Below are 19,234 nucleotides of genomic sequence, written 5' to 3'. Positions count from 1 at the left end.
GACTCTGTCTCAAAAAAAAAACAAAACTAAAAAAGGAATGAGGTTCTGTTAGGTGCAAATACATGCATGAACTCTGAAAACATTATGCTAAGTGCAAAAAATCAGCCGCAACAAGACACATATTGTATGATTCTACTTACAGGAAATGCCCAGAATAGGCAAATACCTGGAGACAGAGAGTAGATTAGTGTTTCCCTAAGGCTAGGAGTAGTGGGTAATAGATAGTGTCTGCTAATGGGTGCAAGTTTTATTAGATTAGTGTGATGGTTGCACAACCTTGTGAACATACTAAAACCCACTGAATTGTACACTTTAAAAGGGTGAATTTTATAGTATGTGAATTACATCTCAAAAAAGAAAAAACAGAGCAGGCTGTGGCCCAAGTGATGTATCAACTGCTCTTTGAAGAAAGCACAATTTAAAATTGAACAGAATAAGGCCTGCAAGGCGCCCGTGACTTGGACCCTGCCTACCTCTCCTAAACAAATAAACAAATAAAATGTATAGCATGTAGAAATAACAACAGAAAAAAAAAGGCAGAGCAAGGGATGGGGCAGTTCTGGTGCCAGAGGGTTTGTTATTTAAATAAAGTGGTCGGAAATCATGCCTCCCTGATAAGGTGACAATAGAAGCCTGAAAAAGTTAAGGGAATAAGCAACACAAATATTTAAGTACTTCCGCATAACTTTGCTCACTCCACTCCAGCTAAATTAGCCACAATTTCTGTTCCCTCCATCTGAAATGCTCTCCCTCGTCATTCTTCCATTCTTCCTCTGGTTAACTTCTACTCCCGTATTTCTTGGTAACAATCGGAACATATGAGGAGGGGGGATCCACTATCTTCAAGGCGCAGTTTAGAGGTCACTTCCTCAGGGAAGGCTTCCCTTCTCTTTTTCCTTTTAAAGCTCCCAGTATAGCATCTTCCAGTACTTACTTGAACCGTAATGGGTCATTTTTAACGTCTGATCCCCTTCAGACAAGCTCTGGCTTGACGTATCCCCAGCGACTAAGCTCCAGGTCTGGCACTTAATAGGGTGGTGGAGTGGGAGTCCTGGATTCAAAGCTTGGCTCCAACACAAGGTAACTGGACGGAAGAGATGAGCCCGCTGTGCTTTCTGTGGAACCCAGGTAAGGGCTGCTTGATTGACTGACCGACCAGCAGTGAGATCTACAGCCTTTCTCAGAGCTGCCCCAGCGCCGAGACCCCGGCCCCACATACTTAGAACCCCGTAATGGGGCTCAAAATCACTGAACCTCGGGCTCCTAGTCCCCAACGGCGCATTTCCGACCCCCAGGCCTGACCTGCAGGTTCCGGGTGATAAGGTGCAGTTTCTCTTCAGGGCTGGGAGCGTCCCCCATGGCTCCGCTACCCCTGCTTCCCCTGCTCAGCCCGGCACCAGAGCCCCTTCCTGGGTCACCGTCGCCGCCGCGTACCGGGAACTGTCACGCGAGTCCAGCCAGGTTGCATCAGCTGGGCTCGGCGCTCCGCTTGCTCGGCCTGGACCCCTCCCCGCCCGGCAGTAGCTGGAAAAAGTGAGGAGCAGCGGAGAGTCGAGCAGGTCGATGAGACGGGAAAAGGTGGAGCCGGCGGGCACGGTAGGCGGTGCGGAGGGCGGGGCTGAAGCGCCTGCGCGGGGCACAACCCTCCTAGAGGCGGGACGGTTTCCTGCCAATCACTGCTGGTTTGCCCTCCCCCTGGCGTTGGCCCGGCTGACTCGGGGTGGGGGAGGTCGGGGAGGGGGCGATAAAATGGCGCAGGGGGCGGAGTGAGGCGCAGTCGTTCGCCCAGGCTTTGGCCCGGCTTCCGGAGGTGAAGAGCGGGAGGGAAAAGGGGGTCGGCGTTACCCGGCTTGGAGGGGGATGGGGGCGCCTGTTGCTTCTCCAGGGGGTTGCGCACGCCGTCCGCCCCTTGGAGGGATTGGGAGGCCCACGCCCTGCGGCGAGAAGCATTCTAGCTCCTGAGGTGATGGCGAGGGAATGTCCCTGCCCCCCACCTCCAAGTCGGCAGGCGACAGATGCCCCTCACCCCGCTGAGGAAAAGGGAAGCTCCCTGGTCGTCTGAGAGTCGGGGAGCGCCGTCTGCAGTCCCTGCCCAGTGGGGGTGGGGGCCGCCTCTGTCCCGACCGGCTCGGCGGGAGGCTGTTGCTGGCGGGAAGATAGCCGCGGGCTTTTCTGCCGCGTCTCGCGGGTGGGGGCAGGAAGAGGACGGCCCACTCCCCGGGGAGATCTGAGGACGGTGGTTCCCGGGAGAGGAGCGCAAAGCCCAGGCCTGCTGAGGGGGGCGGGTGTGCCCCTACTGGGGGAGGGGCGGGGAGAAAACCCTCGCTTCTCCCGCTTTCCGCCGGGAGGCGGGAATTCGCGGTGTCTCCGGAGGAGGGAGATGCAAAGGGCCTTCCTGGAGGGCGACACCGTCCCGGGCCGTTGCATTTGTGAGAGAGAGCCAAGGCAGTATCCTCCAAAGGTTGGGCCTGGGCCATCCTTTCTCCGGGTCCTCAAGGGCTGGAGACGGCGTCACCAGTTACTTCTAGGGCAAGAGGGAAAGCAGCACCTCGGTGGGTCCTGGAAAGGTCCTAGAAGTGGTTGAATTGCCCACCGCCTGCCCTAACCTGATCTCCAGTGTTTTGTGTATTCGTTAGGGACTCCAAGCTCTAGCAGACCTGCCTGAAGTGTTTTAAAGCACATTTTTTTTTTTAAAGAAACCTGTTGCTGCAGCTTAGCAAATCTGTTTTCTGTGCCCATGTGGGAGGAGAATCCTGGCACTCTCATCTAGTGAAATGTTACCTAAAGCAAAGATTTGCAGCCCTGGGTTGTTTTTTCCGTCCTGCGGTGTTTTTAGTTACTTCGAAGGAATTTGCAAAACTGTTACAGATAATTTGAGTTCATTTTGATTTTTTGTAAATGTTGTGTGTATTTTATGGAGTGATAACAAAGCTTGCTGAGTGCGTTTTGTGCTGTGTGCTTCCCATGTATTGCATTTGGGAAAGGTTGGAAATCAAAGGCCAGCGGGAGGTCTTGTCCATTGGAAATAATCTCTGCCCTTGGCTGTACCTGTCAGACCCTGCTTGGTAATGGTCTTGACTTTAGAGCTTGAAAGAGGATGTGGGTTTGCATCTGGTGTTGCAGTTTTAGTGGCCTCAATAAAGTAAGGCTTTGTGCTCGAAGGCAGTAGGTTTTCTGAGGTGAGATAAAAATAGAAAGGGAACCAGTTTCTGAGGTTGCAACCAGGAGGTTCGAGAACAGAGAGAGGGGGTGGTAAACTGAAATGTGAAGAAGGGGGTGGACAGGTGAGAGAGATGTGGAAGGACAGAATGGGGTCACAGAAAGGATGGGGTGTAGAGGAACTAAGAGATAGAATTAGGAGATCGGAAAAATACTCTTCCCTTAAAAATAAAGGGATATGGCCAGGCATGCTGGCTTACGCCTGTAATCCCAGCCCTTGGGGAGGCCGAGGCTGGAGGATTGCTTGAGGCCAGGAGTTCAAGACCCGACTGACCAACATAGCAAAACCCCATCTCTACTGAAAATACAAAAATTAGCTCAGCATGGTGGACGCCTGTAATCCCAGCTACTGGGAGGCTGACATATGAGAATCGCTTGAACCTGGGAGGCAGAGTTTGCAGTGAGCCCAGATCATGCCATTGCATTCCAGCCTGGGTGATTGAGTGAGACCCTGTCTCAAAAATAAAAATAAAATTAAAAAAAAGGGATCCCCATATTTTAAGTGGAGGTTACCAGACAAGTGCCAAGAATGGTAGGCAGAGAAGTAAGCAAGCCATCTTTTGACAGAGAAGTAGTAAGTAAGGCTGTCTTTGGAATTTCACTGAAGAACTTCAGTTTTATCTGAGGATTTCCCCCCTTGCACATTCATTAAATACCAGGTTTTTTTGGTATAGAACTTTTAGGTTTATAGGACTTTCATAAGCATCCTCTTTTTTCTCATGATAATCTGTTTGAAGTTAACAGTATTTACCCCTTTTTAGATGTGTGTTCTCATCTGTGTTGAGGTTCAGAGATTTGAAGTGAATTGCTGAGGTCCAGTACCTCTGTAAAAGATAGTTCAGGGAACATTAATTTGCATAATTTGCCTGATATTTCAGATGTCTACCTAGTCTGGTCTTTAGTGACAATATGATTGAATGCTAGATTAAACTAGATGAGAGTAGAGTATATTAGATAATTTCAGGCAGGGTCTAGGGGAAGTTCCCTACCAGTTTAGCACTCTTTTTTCCTACCGTTCGTATGCTTTTTTTTTTTTTTGAGATGGAGTCTCCCTCTGTCACCCAGGCAGGAGTGCAGTGGCGCGATCTCAGCTCACTGCAACCTCTGTCTCCTGTGTTCCAGCGATTCTGCTGCCTCAGCCTCCGTAGTGTCTGGGATTACAGTCATGCACCACACGCCTGGCCAATTTCTGTATTTTTAGTAGAGACGGGGTTTCACCATGTTGGCCAGGCTGGTCTCGAACTCCTGACCTCAGGTTATCCGCCCACCTCGGCCTCCCAAAGTGCTAGGATTACAGGCGTGAGCCTCCACACCTGGCCTTATGCTTCTCTTAAGACACCAGGGGTCAGGGCAATGGTGGTGGGGTGAAATAATAACTATGGCCACCAGTTATTTATCTCTTATGTCATGCCTCTAGTGTGCTAAATTTATGTTCATGATCTTATTTAATTCTTGCCACAACCCTATCAGGTAGGTACTGTGATATTTGAGGACATTTGATACTTCACAGAGTATAATCATTGTATCTTTCCCATTGACTTCATAATTCTAAAATGTTTTTATTGTTTCAAGCATATCAAAAAGTATAGTGGCTGGATATGGTGGCTCAATGCCTGTAATCCTAGCACTTTGGAAAACCTATGCGGAAGAATTGCTCGACTCCAGGAGTTCCAGACCAGCCTGGGCAACATAATAAGACTATGTCTCTACAAAAAATAAAAATAGGCCGGGCGCGGTGGCTCACGCCTGTAATCCCAGCACTTTGGGAGGCCAAGGCGGGCGGATCACAAGGTCAGGAGATCGAGACCATGGTGAAACCCCGTCTCTACTAAAAATACAAAAAATTAGCCAGGTGCGGTGGCGGGCGCCTATAGTCCCAGCTACTCGGGAGGCTGAGGCAGGAGAATGGCCTGAACCCAGGAGACGGAGCTTGCAGTGAGCCGAGATCGTGCCACTGCACTCCAACCTGGGGGACAGAGCGAGACTCTGTCTCAAAAAAAATAAATAAATAAAAATAAAAATAAAAAATTAGCTGGGTATAGTGGCATGCATCTGTAGTCCCAGCAGCCCTGGGGCTTAAGGCTGCAGTGAGCTATGATCACGCCACTGTTTTCCGCCTGACCAACAAACCTGAGACCCTGTATGAAAAAAATAACAATAATTTAACAGTATAAAAGTAACATAATAGTGAACATTATTACACCTACCATACTGCTTTATCTTAGGTTGCCATCTTTGTTTCAGGTCTCTTCTTGCTATTTTTTTTTCCTTATTTATTTATCGTCATGTAGCCTAAGATGAGATATTGTTTTCTTAAGAAATAAAACGGTGGTGGAGCGTGGTGGTTCACGCCTATAATCCCAGCACTTTGGAAGGCTGAGGTGGGCGGATCACAAGGTCAGGAGATCGAGACCATCCTGAACTCTGGCCTTTCATGCATATTATTATAATTTTGTGATAAATGTATCCATATATAATACCATACATAATACATGGTATTGTGATCTTTTTGTTGTTGTTTTTTGAGACTGACTCTTGCTGTGTTGCCCAGGCTGGAGTGCAGTGGCGTGATCTAGGCTCACTACACCCTCCGTCTCCCAGGTTCAAGCAGTTCCCCTGCCTCAGCCTCCCGAGTAGCTGGGATTATAGGCTCACGCCACCAAGCCCAGCTAATTTTTGTATTTTTAGTAGAGATGGGATTTCACCATGTTGGTCCAGATGATCTCGAACTCCTGACCTCGTGATCCGCCCTCCTTGACCTCCCAAAGTGCTAGGATTACAGGTGTGAGCCACCACGCCTGGCCTGTTTCTTTTTTCTTTTCTTTTATTTTGAGATAGCGTTTCACTCTGTCACCCAGGCTGGAGTGTAGTGGTGCGATCTTTGCCCATTGCAACCTCCACCTCCTGGGTTTCAGCGATTCTCCCGCCTCAGCCTTCTGAATAGCTGGGACTACAGGCCCATGCCACTATGTCCAGCTAAATTTTCTTTGTAGTTTTAGTAGAAATGGGGTTCCGCCATGTTGGTCAGGCTGGTCTCGAACTCCTGGCCTTAAGTGATCTGCCTAATTTAGCCTCCCAAAGTGCTGGGATTACAGGCATAAGCCATCTAGCGTATTGTTTCTTTAATAAAGTAATTGCAGGGGGAAAAGATCTGAAATCTTTAGATTAAAATACACATAAGACATTATCAGCCAGTCACATTGTATGGACCTTATTTGGATAGTGATTATTTTTTAGCCTTAAAAAAAATATGACATAAGATAATTGGAAATCTGAACTGTATATTTTATGATAAGGGGTTCTTGTTATTTACAGATGAAATGATATAATGCCTGGGATTTGCTTCAAAATAATCTGGTAAAGGTGGGAAGTGGATGGGGCAAGATTAGCTGTGAGTTGATAGTCGTTGGGGTTGAGTGATGGGTATGTGGGGTTCATTATACTATTGTGTTACTTATGTATATGTTTTACATTCTTCATAATAAATAATTTTGAAAATGAGGAAATGGCTGGGCGCGGTGGCTCACGCCTGTAATCCTAGCACTTTGGGAGGCCAGCGCGGGCGGATCACGAGGTCAGGAGATCGAGACCATCCTGGCTAACACAGTGAAACCCCGTCTCTACTAAAAATACAAAAATTAGCCAGGCATGGTGGTGGGCACCTGCAGTCCCAGCTACTTGGGAGGCTGAGGCAGGAGAATGGCCTGAACCCAGGAGGTGGAGCTTGCAGTGAGCCGAGATCACACCACTGCACTCCAGCCTGGGCGACAGAGCTAGACTCCGTCTCAAAAAAAAAAAAAAAAAAGGAAATAGCATCAGAAAGAGAATGATTTGTAAAAATTAAAATTATCTCCTCCTCTCTCTCTCTATACCATATATATGGTGGTGTTTTGTATGCTTTTGTTCCCAGATCTGTTGGAACATGAGCTCAGAAAAGCCCATCTTTTTGCATCTGGATGTCATGTCGTGTAGGAATTTATTATTGCAATGGTTATGAAAGATATTGGTCCCATTAAGGTGGCTTAAAATATTTTTTCCAAGAGACCAAAAACCCTCTTTAGTCTTTACTCTTGCACAGTTTGTTATAGATTGTACTGAATTTCGAAGGCCTGAGTTTGTATTCTAGCTCTGCCATTTGCTGACCAATCCTGTGCAAGTCTGTCACAGACGTAGTGGGAAAAACATTGCATTTGGAATTAGACCTGGGTTTCAATCCCTGTTCTAACATTATTAGCTATATGTACTTGGTTAAGTTACTTCACACTTCTGAATTTTAATTTCCCAAGAGGGAAAATCTATTGAACTCTCCATTTGGCCAACCAAGGGCTTGAACTAGACATTTTGTAAGGAGTCAGAATTGGGGGCAGTGGCTCAGAAAGGGCATCTAAGAAATGTCGCTGCTTAACCCCAGTGCCTGTGATACCTGTGCCTGACAACCATAAACTTTCTTAAGTCAAAGAACGTTTTCCAAAAGTAAACTTTTTTTCTAACTGCTTCCTAAAGAAATAAAATAAATAAAATAACTCAGTCACTAATGCAGAGAAATTACTTTTCATAGAGGCAGCTGCTTCAACACCTAGAACTCTCACAATTGCTGGAATACAGTATTGGTAAAATAAAATAAGTTTTAGCAGCTCTGAGTTTAAATACAACAGAAAATGATTTATTTGATAAGATTAACTTTACAGAGTTGTGTTGAGAGGTTAAATTAAAGAGTTACAGAATGTGTCTCAGAGCACCTGTTTTATAATAGGTATTTAATATTTATTTTTCTCCCGTTTCATTTCTGATATGAGTACGTTTAATAGGATATGAGTACGTTTAACTAGGTCCCTTCTGGTTCTAAAATTCTGTAATCCCTCCCTTCTCTTTCTCTAGTACTTTACTGTCCATACCATTTTATATTATCTCATATTGGTGCTTAATTTTCAGTGTTATTTCCCTAGCAAGATTATACATTACATATTATACATTATGAGAGTGGGAGCTATATCTTGATTTCTTGGAAATCATAAAGAGACATATCATGCAGCTTGTGCTGTGTGATGATTGTACCTCAAAAAAAATCTTCTAAAAGAATGCGTGAACTAGGCTGGGTGCGGTGGCTCACGCCTATAATCGCAAGTACTTTGGGAGGCTGAGCGGGTGGATCACAAGGTCAGGAGATCGAGACCATCTCTACTAAAAATACAACAGATTAGCTGGGTGTGGTGGCGAGCGCCTGTAGTCTCAGCTACTTGGGAGGCTGAGGCAGGAGAATGGCATGAACTCGGGAGGCCGAGCTTGCAGTGAGCCGAGATTGTGCCACTGCACTCTAGCCTGGGCAACAGAGCGAGGCTCCGTCTCAGAAAAAAAAAAAGAATGCATGAACTAAAGTTAAAACTCAGGGTGTGGCGTGGAGGGTCAAGGAGTAGGGGAAATTTTACAGTTAACAAGGCTACAAATACTTTTCCAAATTATTGAGTTCAGTATTTAAGCATTTCTTATACTTCTCAGATATGTGAAATACTAGCATTTTATCGCCTTTCCCATCTGGAAAATAATTATAGATTAGGTCTATCATTAGCTGTTTAAAAACTAGGTTTTTTTTTTTGTTTTTTTTTTGGTTTTTTTTTTTTGGTTTTTTTTGAGACGGAGTCTCGCTCTGTCGCCCGGGCTGGAGTGCAGTGGCCGGATCTCAGCTCACTGCAAGCTCCGCCTCCCGGATTTATGCCATTCTCCTGCCTCAGCCTCCCGAGTAGCTGGGACTACAGGCGCCCGCCAACTCACCCGGATAGTTTTTTGTATTTTTTAGTAGAGATGGGGTTTCACCGTGTTAGCCAGGATGGTCTCGAACTCCTGAGCTCGTGATCCACCCGTCTCGGCCTCCCAAAGTGCTGGGATTACAGGCTTGAGCCACCGCACCCGGCTAAAAACTAGGTTTTAATTGTACAACTAACTATTCAAGTAGAAAAGTAAAATGATACAAAATCTGACCTTGACCTACCTTTATGGTCCCTACAAGTTATAGTAGTCATCAATTTTTGTTTGTATCTTTTTTTTATTTTTCTTTTGAGACAGGGCCTTGCTGTGTCACCCTGACTGGAGTGCAGCAGCACAATGACTGCTGTCTGCAGCCTCAACCGCCCATCCTCAAGTGATCCTCTCACCTCAGCCCCATGAGTAGCTGGAACTACAGGCATGTGCCCCCATGCCCCGCCAATTTTTCTGTTTTTTTGTAGAGACAGCATTTCACCTTGTTGCCCAGGCCTGTGTTTGTATCTTTAATGACCTTTTTTTTTTTTTTTTTTTTTTTTTGGCGTTTTTTCTATATATATATTTAAAGAATTGTGTGTGTGAGATCATGATTAAGTTTTAGATTTTGGTAGAAACTTAGACATTGCCTAGCACTCTTTTTCCATCCCTTTCCCATTTTGTAAATGAGGAAACAAGTCTAAATGGTCAAGTGGCATACCCAAGTTATTGGAGCTGGCTAGTGATACAACCAGGACTACACCCCAGGTCTTTGGACTCCCACACCAGTATTCATCCTACTAAAGTAGATGATAGTCTTAAAAAAGTACAAATTGTTGGGAGGAACAAAACTAGTTCTCTTAGTTGCATAATTTTTTTTTCTTTGAAGATTTTTTTCTTTGGTGTTCTTGACTCAGAAAATCCAACTTTCTGGTATTACAAAAAAATCAAGATTAAAATTAATACATCGAGCACCTTAAAGCATAATACAGTTGACTTTGTAATTAGCAGAGTTGAAAGTGATGAGAAGATCCTCTAATTTTCTTTTTGCCTGCAGGAAGGTGGGAGTCAATCATTTTGACAAGTCTCCTGAAAGGAACAGCTAGCAGGAACTGAAACCTTTTTCCATTTGGTCTCGTGGCAAAGGCAGAGACTGCTCCAGCAGCTCCACACAGTATGGAAGACAGTTATTTACCTTCTTGTGTTCTCGAATTTTGTTTTATTTCAAAAGTAATACATATTTGTTTTGTGTTAAAGTGTAAACTGAATATTCAGACATTTTACATAATATACATTTATTTTGTTTGTATGTTGTAGATATCATTCCATGATAGTACATACAGGTCTACTTCATTGTGTTTTTAAATAATTGAAAAGTACTCCATAGCACAAACGTACCATGATTTACTGAACAGTTCTCTTGGTAATGGACATTTAGGTTGCCTCCAGGATTTGGCTACTTTGAACATCCATGTATATATATATGAAGGACAGATTTCTAGAAGTGAAATTGCCAGGTCAAATGGTATAGTCAAATTACTCTGCACAAAATACCATACTGACTTAATGCTTTTACTGATAGTGTGTGTATGCTTGTTTCTCCACATCCTCACCAATCCAGATTATCATGGCATCTTAATTATTGCCATTTTGATAGGCAAAAAGTATCTCATTGTTCTAACATGTATTTCCATGTTTCTGCTAAGGTTAAATATCTTAAAATTATTTCTTGGCCAGGCGCGGTGGCTCAAGCCTGTAATCCCAGCACTTTGGGAGGCCGAGACGGGCAGATCAGGAGGTCAGGAGATCGAGACCATCCTGGATAACCTGGTGAAACCCCGTCTCTACTAAAAAATACAAAAAACTAGCCGGGTGAGTTGGTGGGCGCCTGTAGTCCCAGCTACTCGGGAGGCTGAGGCAGGAGAATGGCGTAAACCCGGGAGGCGCAGCTTGCAGTGAGCTGAGATCCGGCCACTGCACTCCAGCCTGGGTGACAGCGTGAGACTCCGTCTCAAAAAAAAAAAAAAAATTATTTCTTATGCTACAAGTCACAGTGCAAAGATTTTGAAATACTAGAATATTACCCACATATAGTGGACTGGAGTTGGTATAAGGTTATTTTCTCTTCCTCAGTGAAACTGTCTTATTTCTCCAGAAATGATGTGCTCACGGGTGCCCTCTGAACAGTCTTCTGGTACCGCTGTCTTGCCTAAAGACAGTGCCCCATTTTCTTGGAGTTCCTTGGATGAGGATGGATTGGATGACTCCTTGCTGGAGCTGTCAGAGGGAGAAGAAGATGATGGTGATGTAAATTACACAGAGGAAGAGATCAATGCACTGTTGAAGGAAGATGACCCATCATATGAGCAGTCTTCTGGGGAAGATGACGGTGGGCATGTTGAGAAGGGAGAAAGAGGGAGTCAAATTCTACTTGATACCCCCCAAGAGAAAAATTCATCCTACAGCTTGGGACCAGTAGCTGAGACTCCTGACCTCTTCAAACTACCTCAGCTAAGTACATCAAGTGGTCATGGACCAACTCCTACTAAACCATTAAATAGACGCTCTGTACTAGAAAAGAATCTTATAAAAGTAACTGTTGCACCATTTAATCCAACAGTTTGTGATTCTTTGCTTGATAAGGATGAGACTGATTCATCCAAAGATACTGAAAAACTCTCTTCCCTTGGAGAAGAGATGAGAGAAGATGGTCTTAGCCCAAGTGAACGCAAACTTTGTACTGAATCTGAAGGGGTCAGCCCCAATAACTCTGCCTGGGATGGGCCCCAGCTCTCTTCTTCAAACAATAACTTTCAACAAGCTGTCTCTGATAAAAATATGCCTGACAGTGAGAACCCTACATCTGTATTCTCTCGGATCTCAGACCATTCAGAGACTCTTTCTAATATGGAGTCATCCTGCAGAAGTGGTGGTTCACACAAGTCAAGTTGTGAGATGAGATCTCCAGTTGTTTCCAGCTCATCGAACAAAGTAAGTACATTTTTTTCAAGGTGAAGAGAAAAATGAAATTATTTTTATTCAGATGTATAGCAGAGTTTCCATATACCCGCTATCTACACACATATACAACTTCCCCTGTTGTGAGCATCCTACTCCACGTGGTACATTTGTTATAATCTGGCAGAGCTTTGTATTCAGACAAATTGGGGTTTTAATCCTGACTAGCACTGTGACCCTGGGCTAATTATTTAGCCTCTATGTTTCCCCACATTTCTTATCTAAATTGCAGTAAATAATACTTCATAGTATAATAAGGATTAATGAAATAATGTATTTATATCACCTGGTACATAGTATTAAATTACCCTCTGTTGAATAATTACTAAGATGGTAATTCTATTATTTTTCCTGTCTTTGGGTTTCAGCATATGTCTCAATCTTATTGCCATGCTATATATTAAGATACAGCACTATCTCTGAGTCAGCCATGAAAGAGCTGAAAAATCTTGGGCAATTTACCTAACTTTTTTGAACCTGATTCCCTATCTGTCAAATGGGTGTAATAATCCCTGCCACATACCGTTTCTTTTTTTTTTTTTTTTTTTGAGATAGAGTCTCACTCTGTCCCTCAGGTTGCAGTGCAGTGGCACAATCTCAGCTCACTGCAACTTCCGCCTCCCGGGTTCAAGCAATTCTCCTGTCTCAGCCTCTTGAGTAGCTGGGATTACAGATGTGCACCACCATGCCCAGCTAATTTTTATATTTTAGTAGAGACTGGGTTTCACCATGTTGGCCAGGGTGGTCTCAAACTCCTGACCTCAGGTGATCCACCCGCCTTGGCCTCCCAAAGTTTTGGGATTATAGGCGTGAGCCACTGCACCTGGCCAGGGTTTCTTTTTTCTTTTTCTTTTTTTTTTTTTTTAAGATTACAGTTGTTATTTAAAGCACTACTGTCATACGTGGTACACAGTAGTGTTCACGAATATGCTTTTGTAGCCTTTGGTTAAAAAATATTTCCATAAATAGTCTTGTTTTCAGTGGTTTTCTTGTAACTGAGAATCACCTTTCCTTTTGCATTCCTTTTCCTCAAAAAAGCAGGATATTCTTAACAAGGATTTTGGGAAGATAAAAGGCCATGAGAGAAGACTAGGCAAAGTCATTCCTGTTCTCCAAACCAAGACCAGGTAATGTAAATTATAATTAAATATTCTGACTTCTTTTGATTTTCTTCAATTTCTTTCTTCCCCTCCTGTTTCCTCTTAGTGTAGGGAAAAAACCCTGCTCCAGGAGTTCTGAACTTGAAGTTCCAGCACTACCAACTATGTGACTTTTGGCAAGTCAGTTAATCTCTTACCTCAGTGTTTATGTATAAAATAAGGCTAATGATACCTCCTCTGCTGCTTTACAGGGTTATTTTGAAAGCAAAATAGACATTAGTGAAAACACTACAAATGTAAGATATCTTCTTCTATGCATGGGGCAGCCTGGTCACATATATGATAAGAGGTTAGAATAATTTTAACCAAAATGTTAAAATACAACTAGTAGAAAATCATTTTGTCGTCTCTCCCAAGTTGCATACAACTGCCCTCACAAAAAAATTCTAGTAGGGGTTGCAAATTTGTGTCACCTTTTCAATTTATTCTCTTGTTACCAGGAGATGGCAGTGTCTCTACATGGTCCTTTTAAACTGAATCTACTAGAGAAGCTTTTTTTTTTAATGTTGAATCAGATTAGTTTCCTTACAGTGAGATTTAAAAAAATTCTTTTGTTTATACATTTATTATATTTATTTTGCTTATACATTTATTATATTTATTTTGCTTAAAAAATTTAATTAGGCCGGGTGCAGTGACTCACACCTGTAATCCCAGTACTTTGGGAGGCTGAGGTGGGCCAATTGCTAGAACTCAGGAGTTCAGTACCAATCTGGGCAACATGGTGAGACCCCGCCTCTACTAAAAATAAAAAAAAATACCCAGGTGTGGTGGCGCACACCTGTGGTCCCAGCTACTAGGGAGACCGAGGTGGGAAGATTGCTTGAGCCCAGGGGACAGAGGTTGCAGTGAGCCGAGATCATGCCACTGCACACCAGCCGGGGAGACAGACCTTATATAAAAAATGAATATTTAAATGTTACAAATAAGGCTAAAGTTTCCTTTGACTACGACCCTGAATCCCAGTTTCCTGGTTTTTTATTTTGTTCGCATAATTGAGAGAAATCTTGTGAATTGCTTACAATGTAAGTGATATCAAAAACTCACAACTCAGGCTACTTGGGACAGTAATAAATTTGCAATCTCAATATTCTTATCCACTGACTCTTTAGTACAGTCAGTCAGTATGAGTATGGGCCAGAAACTGCTTTCACCAAGGTCACTGTTGCTGATTGCCAGATATAGTGATTCTTTTCAGTCTTTATCCCATTTAACTTTTCAATTTCACTCTAGAAAGTTAGCTATTTTCTGACTAACCTTGAATTACTCAACAAATACTTTCTTTCTCTAGGGACTAGGTAATCTTCACCTTTCTATTCCTTGTTAGCAGGAGGTTGTATCTATTTCCTTCAAGCTGGAATGCAGTGGTGTGATCATAGCTCACAGCAGCTTGAACTCGTGAACTCAAGTCATCCTCCCTCCTCAGCCTCCTGAGTAGCTCGGACTATAGGCACATGCAGCCATGTCCAGCTCATTTAAAAAAAAATTTATTGGGTTTCACTGTGTTGCCCTGGCGGGTCTCAAATTCCTGACTTCAAGCAGTCCTCCTGCCTGAGACTCCCAGAGTGCTGGGATTACATGTGTTAGCCACCACACCCAGCTTCTCTTCTTTTTTCTCGATTCCATACTCCATTTGAGTTTTTTTTTTTTTTTTTTGGCTAATACTGTCCTCTGCCTCTTGATCATAAAGATAATTTTGCCTCTGAAACTTAGTTCTAATCAATCAGCAGTATATCACTTCTCTCTACAAAGCTCTATATTCCTGTTTCTAATGGGCTGTTTTTCTTTTTTCTGGTTTGCTTTATTCAAGGACTAATGTTGCGACGTTTTCACAATCAAATCTAGAACAGCAGAAGCAGCTTTATCTCAGGAGTGTCATTGCTCATATAGAAGACCCAGAGGACACTAACCAAGGTAACATGGTAACCAAAGAAAGGCATAAAAACATGTGATGCAACTTTCTCTTTCCACTAACAGCTTAAACTGACTGGGAGATTGTTTCGAATTTTCTTAAATTCTTGAGAAAGATAACTTCCTTACTCAAAGATTTTCGTTTAAAGGGATTGCCTAACTAGATAATTCTCAAAAGTGGTTTGGTTAACCAGTATTAGAGAGGGGTCTAAGCATGCTTAAACAATAGTACATGAAAGGTGCCTCCCTCATGGCTGAGGGCTTTAACCCAGACCTGTACATTTTTGCTAGGGATTTTTTGTCTGAAAAATGATGGAAGTGGATGACCAGGTGCTGCTTACTAATCAGTGGTTTTTTAAATTTGCAATGTTTTATTTTCCCTGTTACCTTCAAGCATTTAAATGTAAAAGCAGGCATTTCAAATACCATTCTGCATTTTGGCTTCTGAATAAAAGCTCTTGAAAGGTTTGGCTACCTTCCAGATCCTTCAAGTTGTGTTCTCCCCTCTTCATTAGAAGATAATTGCAAACCAAAGTGACTAGATTCTTTCTCCAGCTCTCAAGAGACTACAGTCCATGTTATCATTCAGCCTGAACTGTTGGCTGATGGGAAAGCTCCTAAAGGGGAGACTTGTGGGAAGAACTGAAGGTGAAGGGGTTAGAGAGGTTTTATACTGATAAAAGAATCACTTCTTAAAAAGATCACTCCAGGCTAGGCGTGGTGGCTCATGCCTGTAATCTCAGCACTTCTGGAGGCAGAGGCAGGCAGGTCACTTGAGGCCAGGAGTTTAAGACCAGCCTGACCAGCATGGCAAAACCCCATCTCTACTAAAACTATAAAAATTAGCTGAATTGTATTCTTTTGGGAAAAAAAAAATTAGCCAGGTGTGGTGGCACATGCCTGTAATCCTAGCTACTCGTGTGGCTGAGGCACAACGATCACTTGAATCCGGGAGGCAGAGGTTGCAGTGAGCCAAGATCATGCCATCGCACTTTAACACGGGTGACAGAATGAGACTCTGTCTCAAAAAAAAAAAAAATCCATGTTCTGTCATCTTTATTCATTCTGCAAACTTTTCTCGAGTATTTCAGTGGTGGTAGGTAGGAAGAAAAGGAATTAGAAATGTAAAGAGGAGTAAGATAGGGTCGTGGCCCTCTGGGAATTCATAGCCCAGAGAAGAAGATAATTACACTGCAGTATTGATTAGTGTTCTGATAGAATTACATATAAAGTACAGTAGGAGCAGGGAAGGAGCCCTTCTGCTTGTGTTTGGGAAAAGTGGAAGATGAGGAAGGAGGATGCCCTAGGTGAGCTCCACAGAGAAGATAATTAGTTTAATTACTCTAAGATTTATTGTAAATCACTAGGGAGCGTTTTAGGAGAATTTTTGGTCCTTTCGCAGAGGAGACTCTTCTTTCTTTTGACAAATCCTGAATTATGTAGTAGTTTTTCTTGTTTGTTTTATAAGACTATGAGTGAAAGGTTTAGAACTCAGAGACATCAGTCAGAAGAATTTTTTATCCCCTGTCCTTTTTTCACTGAATATTTCATAAGCAACCAAATATTATACTGATTATTAGCCCTCTGCTTGTGAGATCCCTTTGCTAGAACTATTTTAGGTCTGGTAGAAGTAGAGAAACCTCTCCTCTCCACCTCTCCCCCCACCATTGAAGGGGCAAATTTAAAAGAAATCTGTCTATATTCAAGCTCTGTGGAAGAGGCCTAGTCATGTCATTGCTTTTCCCTCTGTGAGCTGACTCCTTTTTTTATATCCTAGGCAGTTGACACTGATGATATCCAGTTACGTTTTCTCTCTCATTTGGAACATTTAAAGAAAATTTCCCAAGAAAAGTAAAGAGCAACTGTTCACACTATAACATCATTTTCAGTCTTTTTCCCCATTCAGCAGTTCCTCTCCCAGTATTACCACAACAATCTATATCCCATAAAGAATAGCTAGAATAATTATAGTGAATAGGCAGCATACTTCAGTAGTTGAGAGAAGAAAGTCTAGTCTAGAGTTAACATCTGGGTTCACATCTTGGCACCACTGCTTACTGGCTGGGTGAGCCATTAAAAACTCATTTGGGCCGGGCGCGGTGGCTCACGCCTGTAATCCCAGCACTTTGGGAGGCCGAGGCGGGCGGATCACAAGGTCAGGAGATTGAGACCACGGTGAAACCCCGTTTCTACTAAAAATACAAAAAATTAGCCAGGCGCGGTGGCGGGCGCCTGTAGTCCCAGCTACTCAGGAGGCTGAGGCAGGAGAATGGCGTGAACCCGGGAGGCGGAGCTTGCAGTGAGCCGAGATTGCGCCACTGCACTCCAGCCTGGGCGACAGAGCGAGACTCTGTCTCAAAAAAATAAAAAATAAAAAATAAAAACTCATTTGTAAAATGGGGATAATATCAAATCTTAGCTTACATGAAAATTGTACGGGTATAAGGCATAGAACAGTACCTAGCGCTAGCAACTAACATTTATTGAATAGTTGCTGTTATCAGCAAGAAAGGATATCTTTTCATACTGAATTTTTTATAGGTAAAATAGCCTTAAATCTAGTGTTTGTTTTTAAATCACAGACAAAAAATACTGGAAATAACTTTGATAAAATGTTGATAAATGAAGGTGAGTGGTGAGTCCACTTTCTACTTTTGTGTATATTTGACAATTTCCATAATTAAAAAGTTGTTTTTTAAGCACGTCTTTTAGGGCATTCATTTTTTTCAACATTACAAATTACTCTAAAAATTTCACAGACCTCTGGCACTTCCTTCTGCCTTCCAGGAACCCAGTATAATAAGTTTTTCTGTCACTTCCATTGCCCAGTGTTCCTACATCCAAAATCGTAAGATTTTTATATACCATATTGCAAGGGCGGGAGTGCTGTATTCTTCACCTTTCCTCCATTTGTATGTGAATTATAGTGCAGCCAGAAGCACAAAAGGGGAGCATAGTACTTCCTGTCCTCCTTTTTGAGATGTTTATTGTATTTAACCTTAAAAAAGTATAATTCTTCAGGTTCTTATCAGACACAGAGAAATTAGTAAGGAGTAGATTCAAATGTAGTTCTTGCCAGTTCAGTTTGAATCCTCTCCATGGGGTTAGTTATCTCTTTTCACTTTATCAATAATGTATATATTACTGATGTAGAATGTAACAAAGTAAATCATCCTTCAATTCCATTATTCTAATGTAAGTATAATGTCTTTAGTTTAGTGCCGCATTTTTTTTTTTTTAATAATAACACTTAAAAAGAAATACCACTTCCTTTCTGGTATCCTTGCAAGTGGAAAACTTTCTGTGAAACTATATGTACTTAAAGTAGAAAAGGACAATTAAGAGCTTCTCTTTAATCTCCTAAAACATAAATCTGTTCTATGTATCTTTGCCAAGTGACCATTTAGCCTTTGTTTAGAGTTCTAATAATGCAAAACACATTACCTCATAAGGCAGGTCATTCATTGCTTAGAAAATTCTAGTTGTTAGAAAGTTATTCCTTATGTTGAGTCAAATGTGGCTTCCCTGTAAATTCTAGTGGTAGTTTCTAGTTCTGCCCTCTAGCATTATGAAAAATAACTTTGTTCTGTCTTTCATTTTTTATTCTTTTCTTTTTTTTTTTTTTTTGGAGACAGAGTCTTACTCTGTTGCCCAGACTGGAGTGCAGTGGTGCGACCTCAGCTCACTGCAGCCTCTGCCTCCCGGGTTCAAGCAATTGTCCTGCCTCAGCCTCCCAAGTAGCTGGGACCACAGGTGTGGGCAGCCACACCTGGTTAATTTTTGTATTTTTAGTAGAGACAGCGTTTCACAATTTTGGCCAGACTGGTCTTGAACTCCTGGCCGCAAGTGATCCACCCACCTTGGCCTCCCAAAGTGCTGCAATTACAGGCATGAGCCACAGCACCTGGCCCATTTTTTATTTTCAGACATTAGAAATAATGAGTCTCTCTCCTACAAAGAAAAAAACTTAAAATCACCTATAAATCCATCCTGCCACCTAGAAATAACAAAATTAACATTTTGATAATTATCTTTCCTGTAAGGTAGAATATATACAGGGAAATTACATATTAATAGTTTATAATCTGCTTTCTTTGTACTTAATATATTAAGGAACTTTTCATGTTAAATATTTGAAATTAAGATTTTTAATGATTACAAAGTATTTTATTATATAATTTATTTCATCTTGG

The 19,234-nt window shown here is 42.5% G+C and overlaps 2 protein-coding genes across 25 annotated transcripts in view; one reads left to right on the top strand and one right to left on the bottom strand.

The window, feature by feature from the left end:
- Nucleotides 1-1,495, bottom strand: part of YARS1 (tyrosyl-tRNA synthetase 1) — a 43,879-nt gene extending 42,384 nt beyond the window's left edge. For both annotated transcript variants that reach the window (XM_028836407.2, XM_015134550.3), the window contains exon 1: nucleotides 1,303-1,495. Coding sequence is in view for 1 of the 2 variants with exons in the window: in XM_015134550.3 (XP_014990036.1) it covers nucleotides 1,303-1,359 (57 nt within the window). In the remaining variant the exon portion in view is untranslated. The remainder of the gene's footprint in view (nucleotides 1-1,302) is intronic.
- Nucleotides 1,496-1,743: 248 nt separating this feature from the next.
- The window catches only part of S100PBP (S100P binding protein), a 43,486-nt gene continuing 25,995 nt past the window's right edge, over nucleotides 1,744-19,234 (top strand). For 4 of the 23 annotated variants that reach the window (XR_013413324.1, XR_013413327.1, XR_013413328.1 and 1 more), the window contains exons 1-5: nucleotides 1,774-1,810; nucleotides 10,010-10,126; nucleotides 11,108-11,943; nucleotides 13,012-13,097; nucleotides 14,941-15,044. Coding sequence is in view for 17 of the 23 variants with exons in the window: in XM_015134286.3 (XP_014989772.2) it covers nucleotides 11,110-11,943; nucleotides 13,012-13,097; nucleotides 14,941-15,044 (1,024 nt within the window). In the remaining 6 variants the exon portion in view is untranslated. 23 annotated transcript variants of the gene reach the window in all.

Source organism: Macaca mulatta, chromosome 1 (genome assembly GCF_049350105.2).
Source record: "Macaca mulatta isolate MMU2019108-1 chromosome 1, T2T-MMU8v2.0, whole genome shotgun sequence".
Classification (NCBI taxonomy): Eukaryota; Metazoa; Chordata; class Mammalia; order Primates; family Cercopithecidae; genus Macaca; species Macaca mulatta.
Note: the sequence above shows the minus strand (reverse complement) of the source record. Positions and strands in the feature narration are given on the sequence as shown.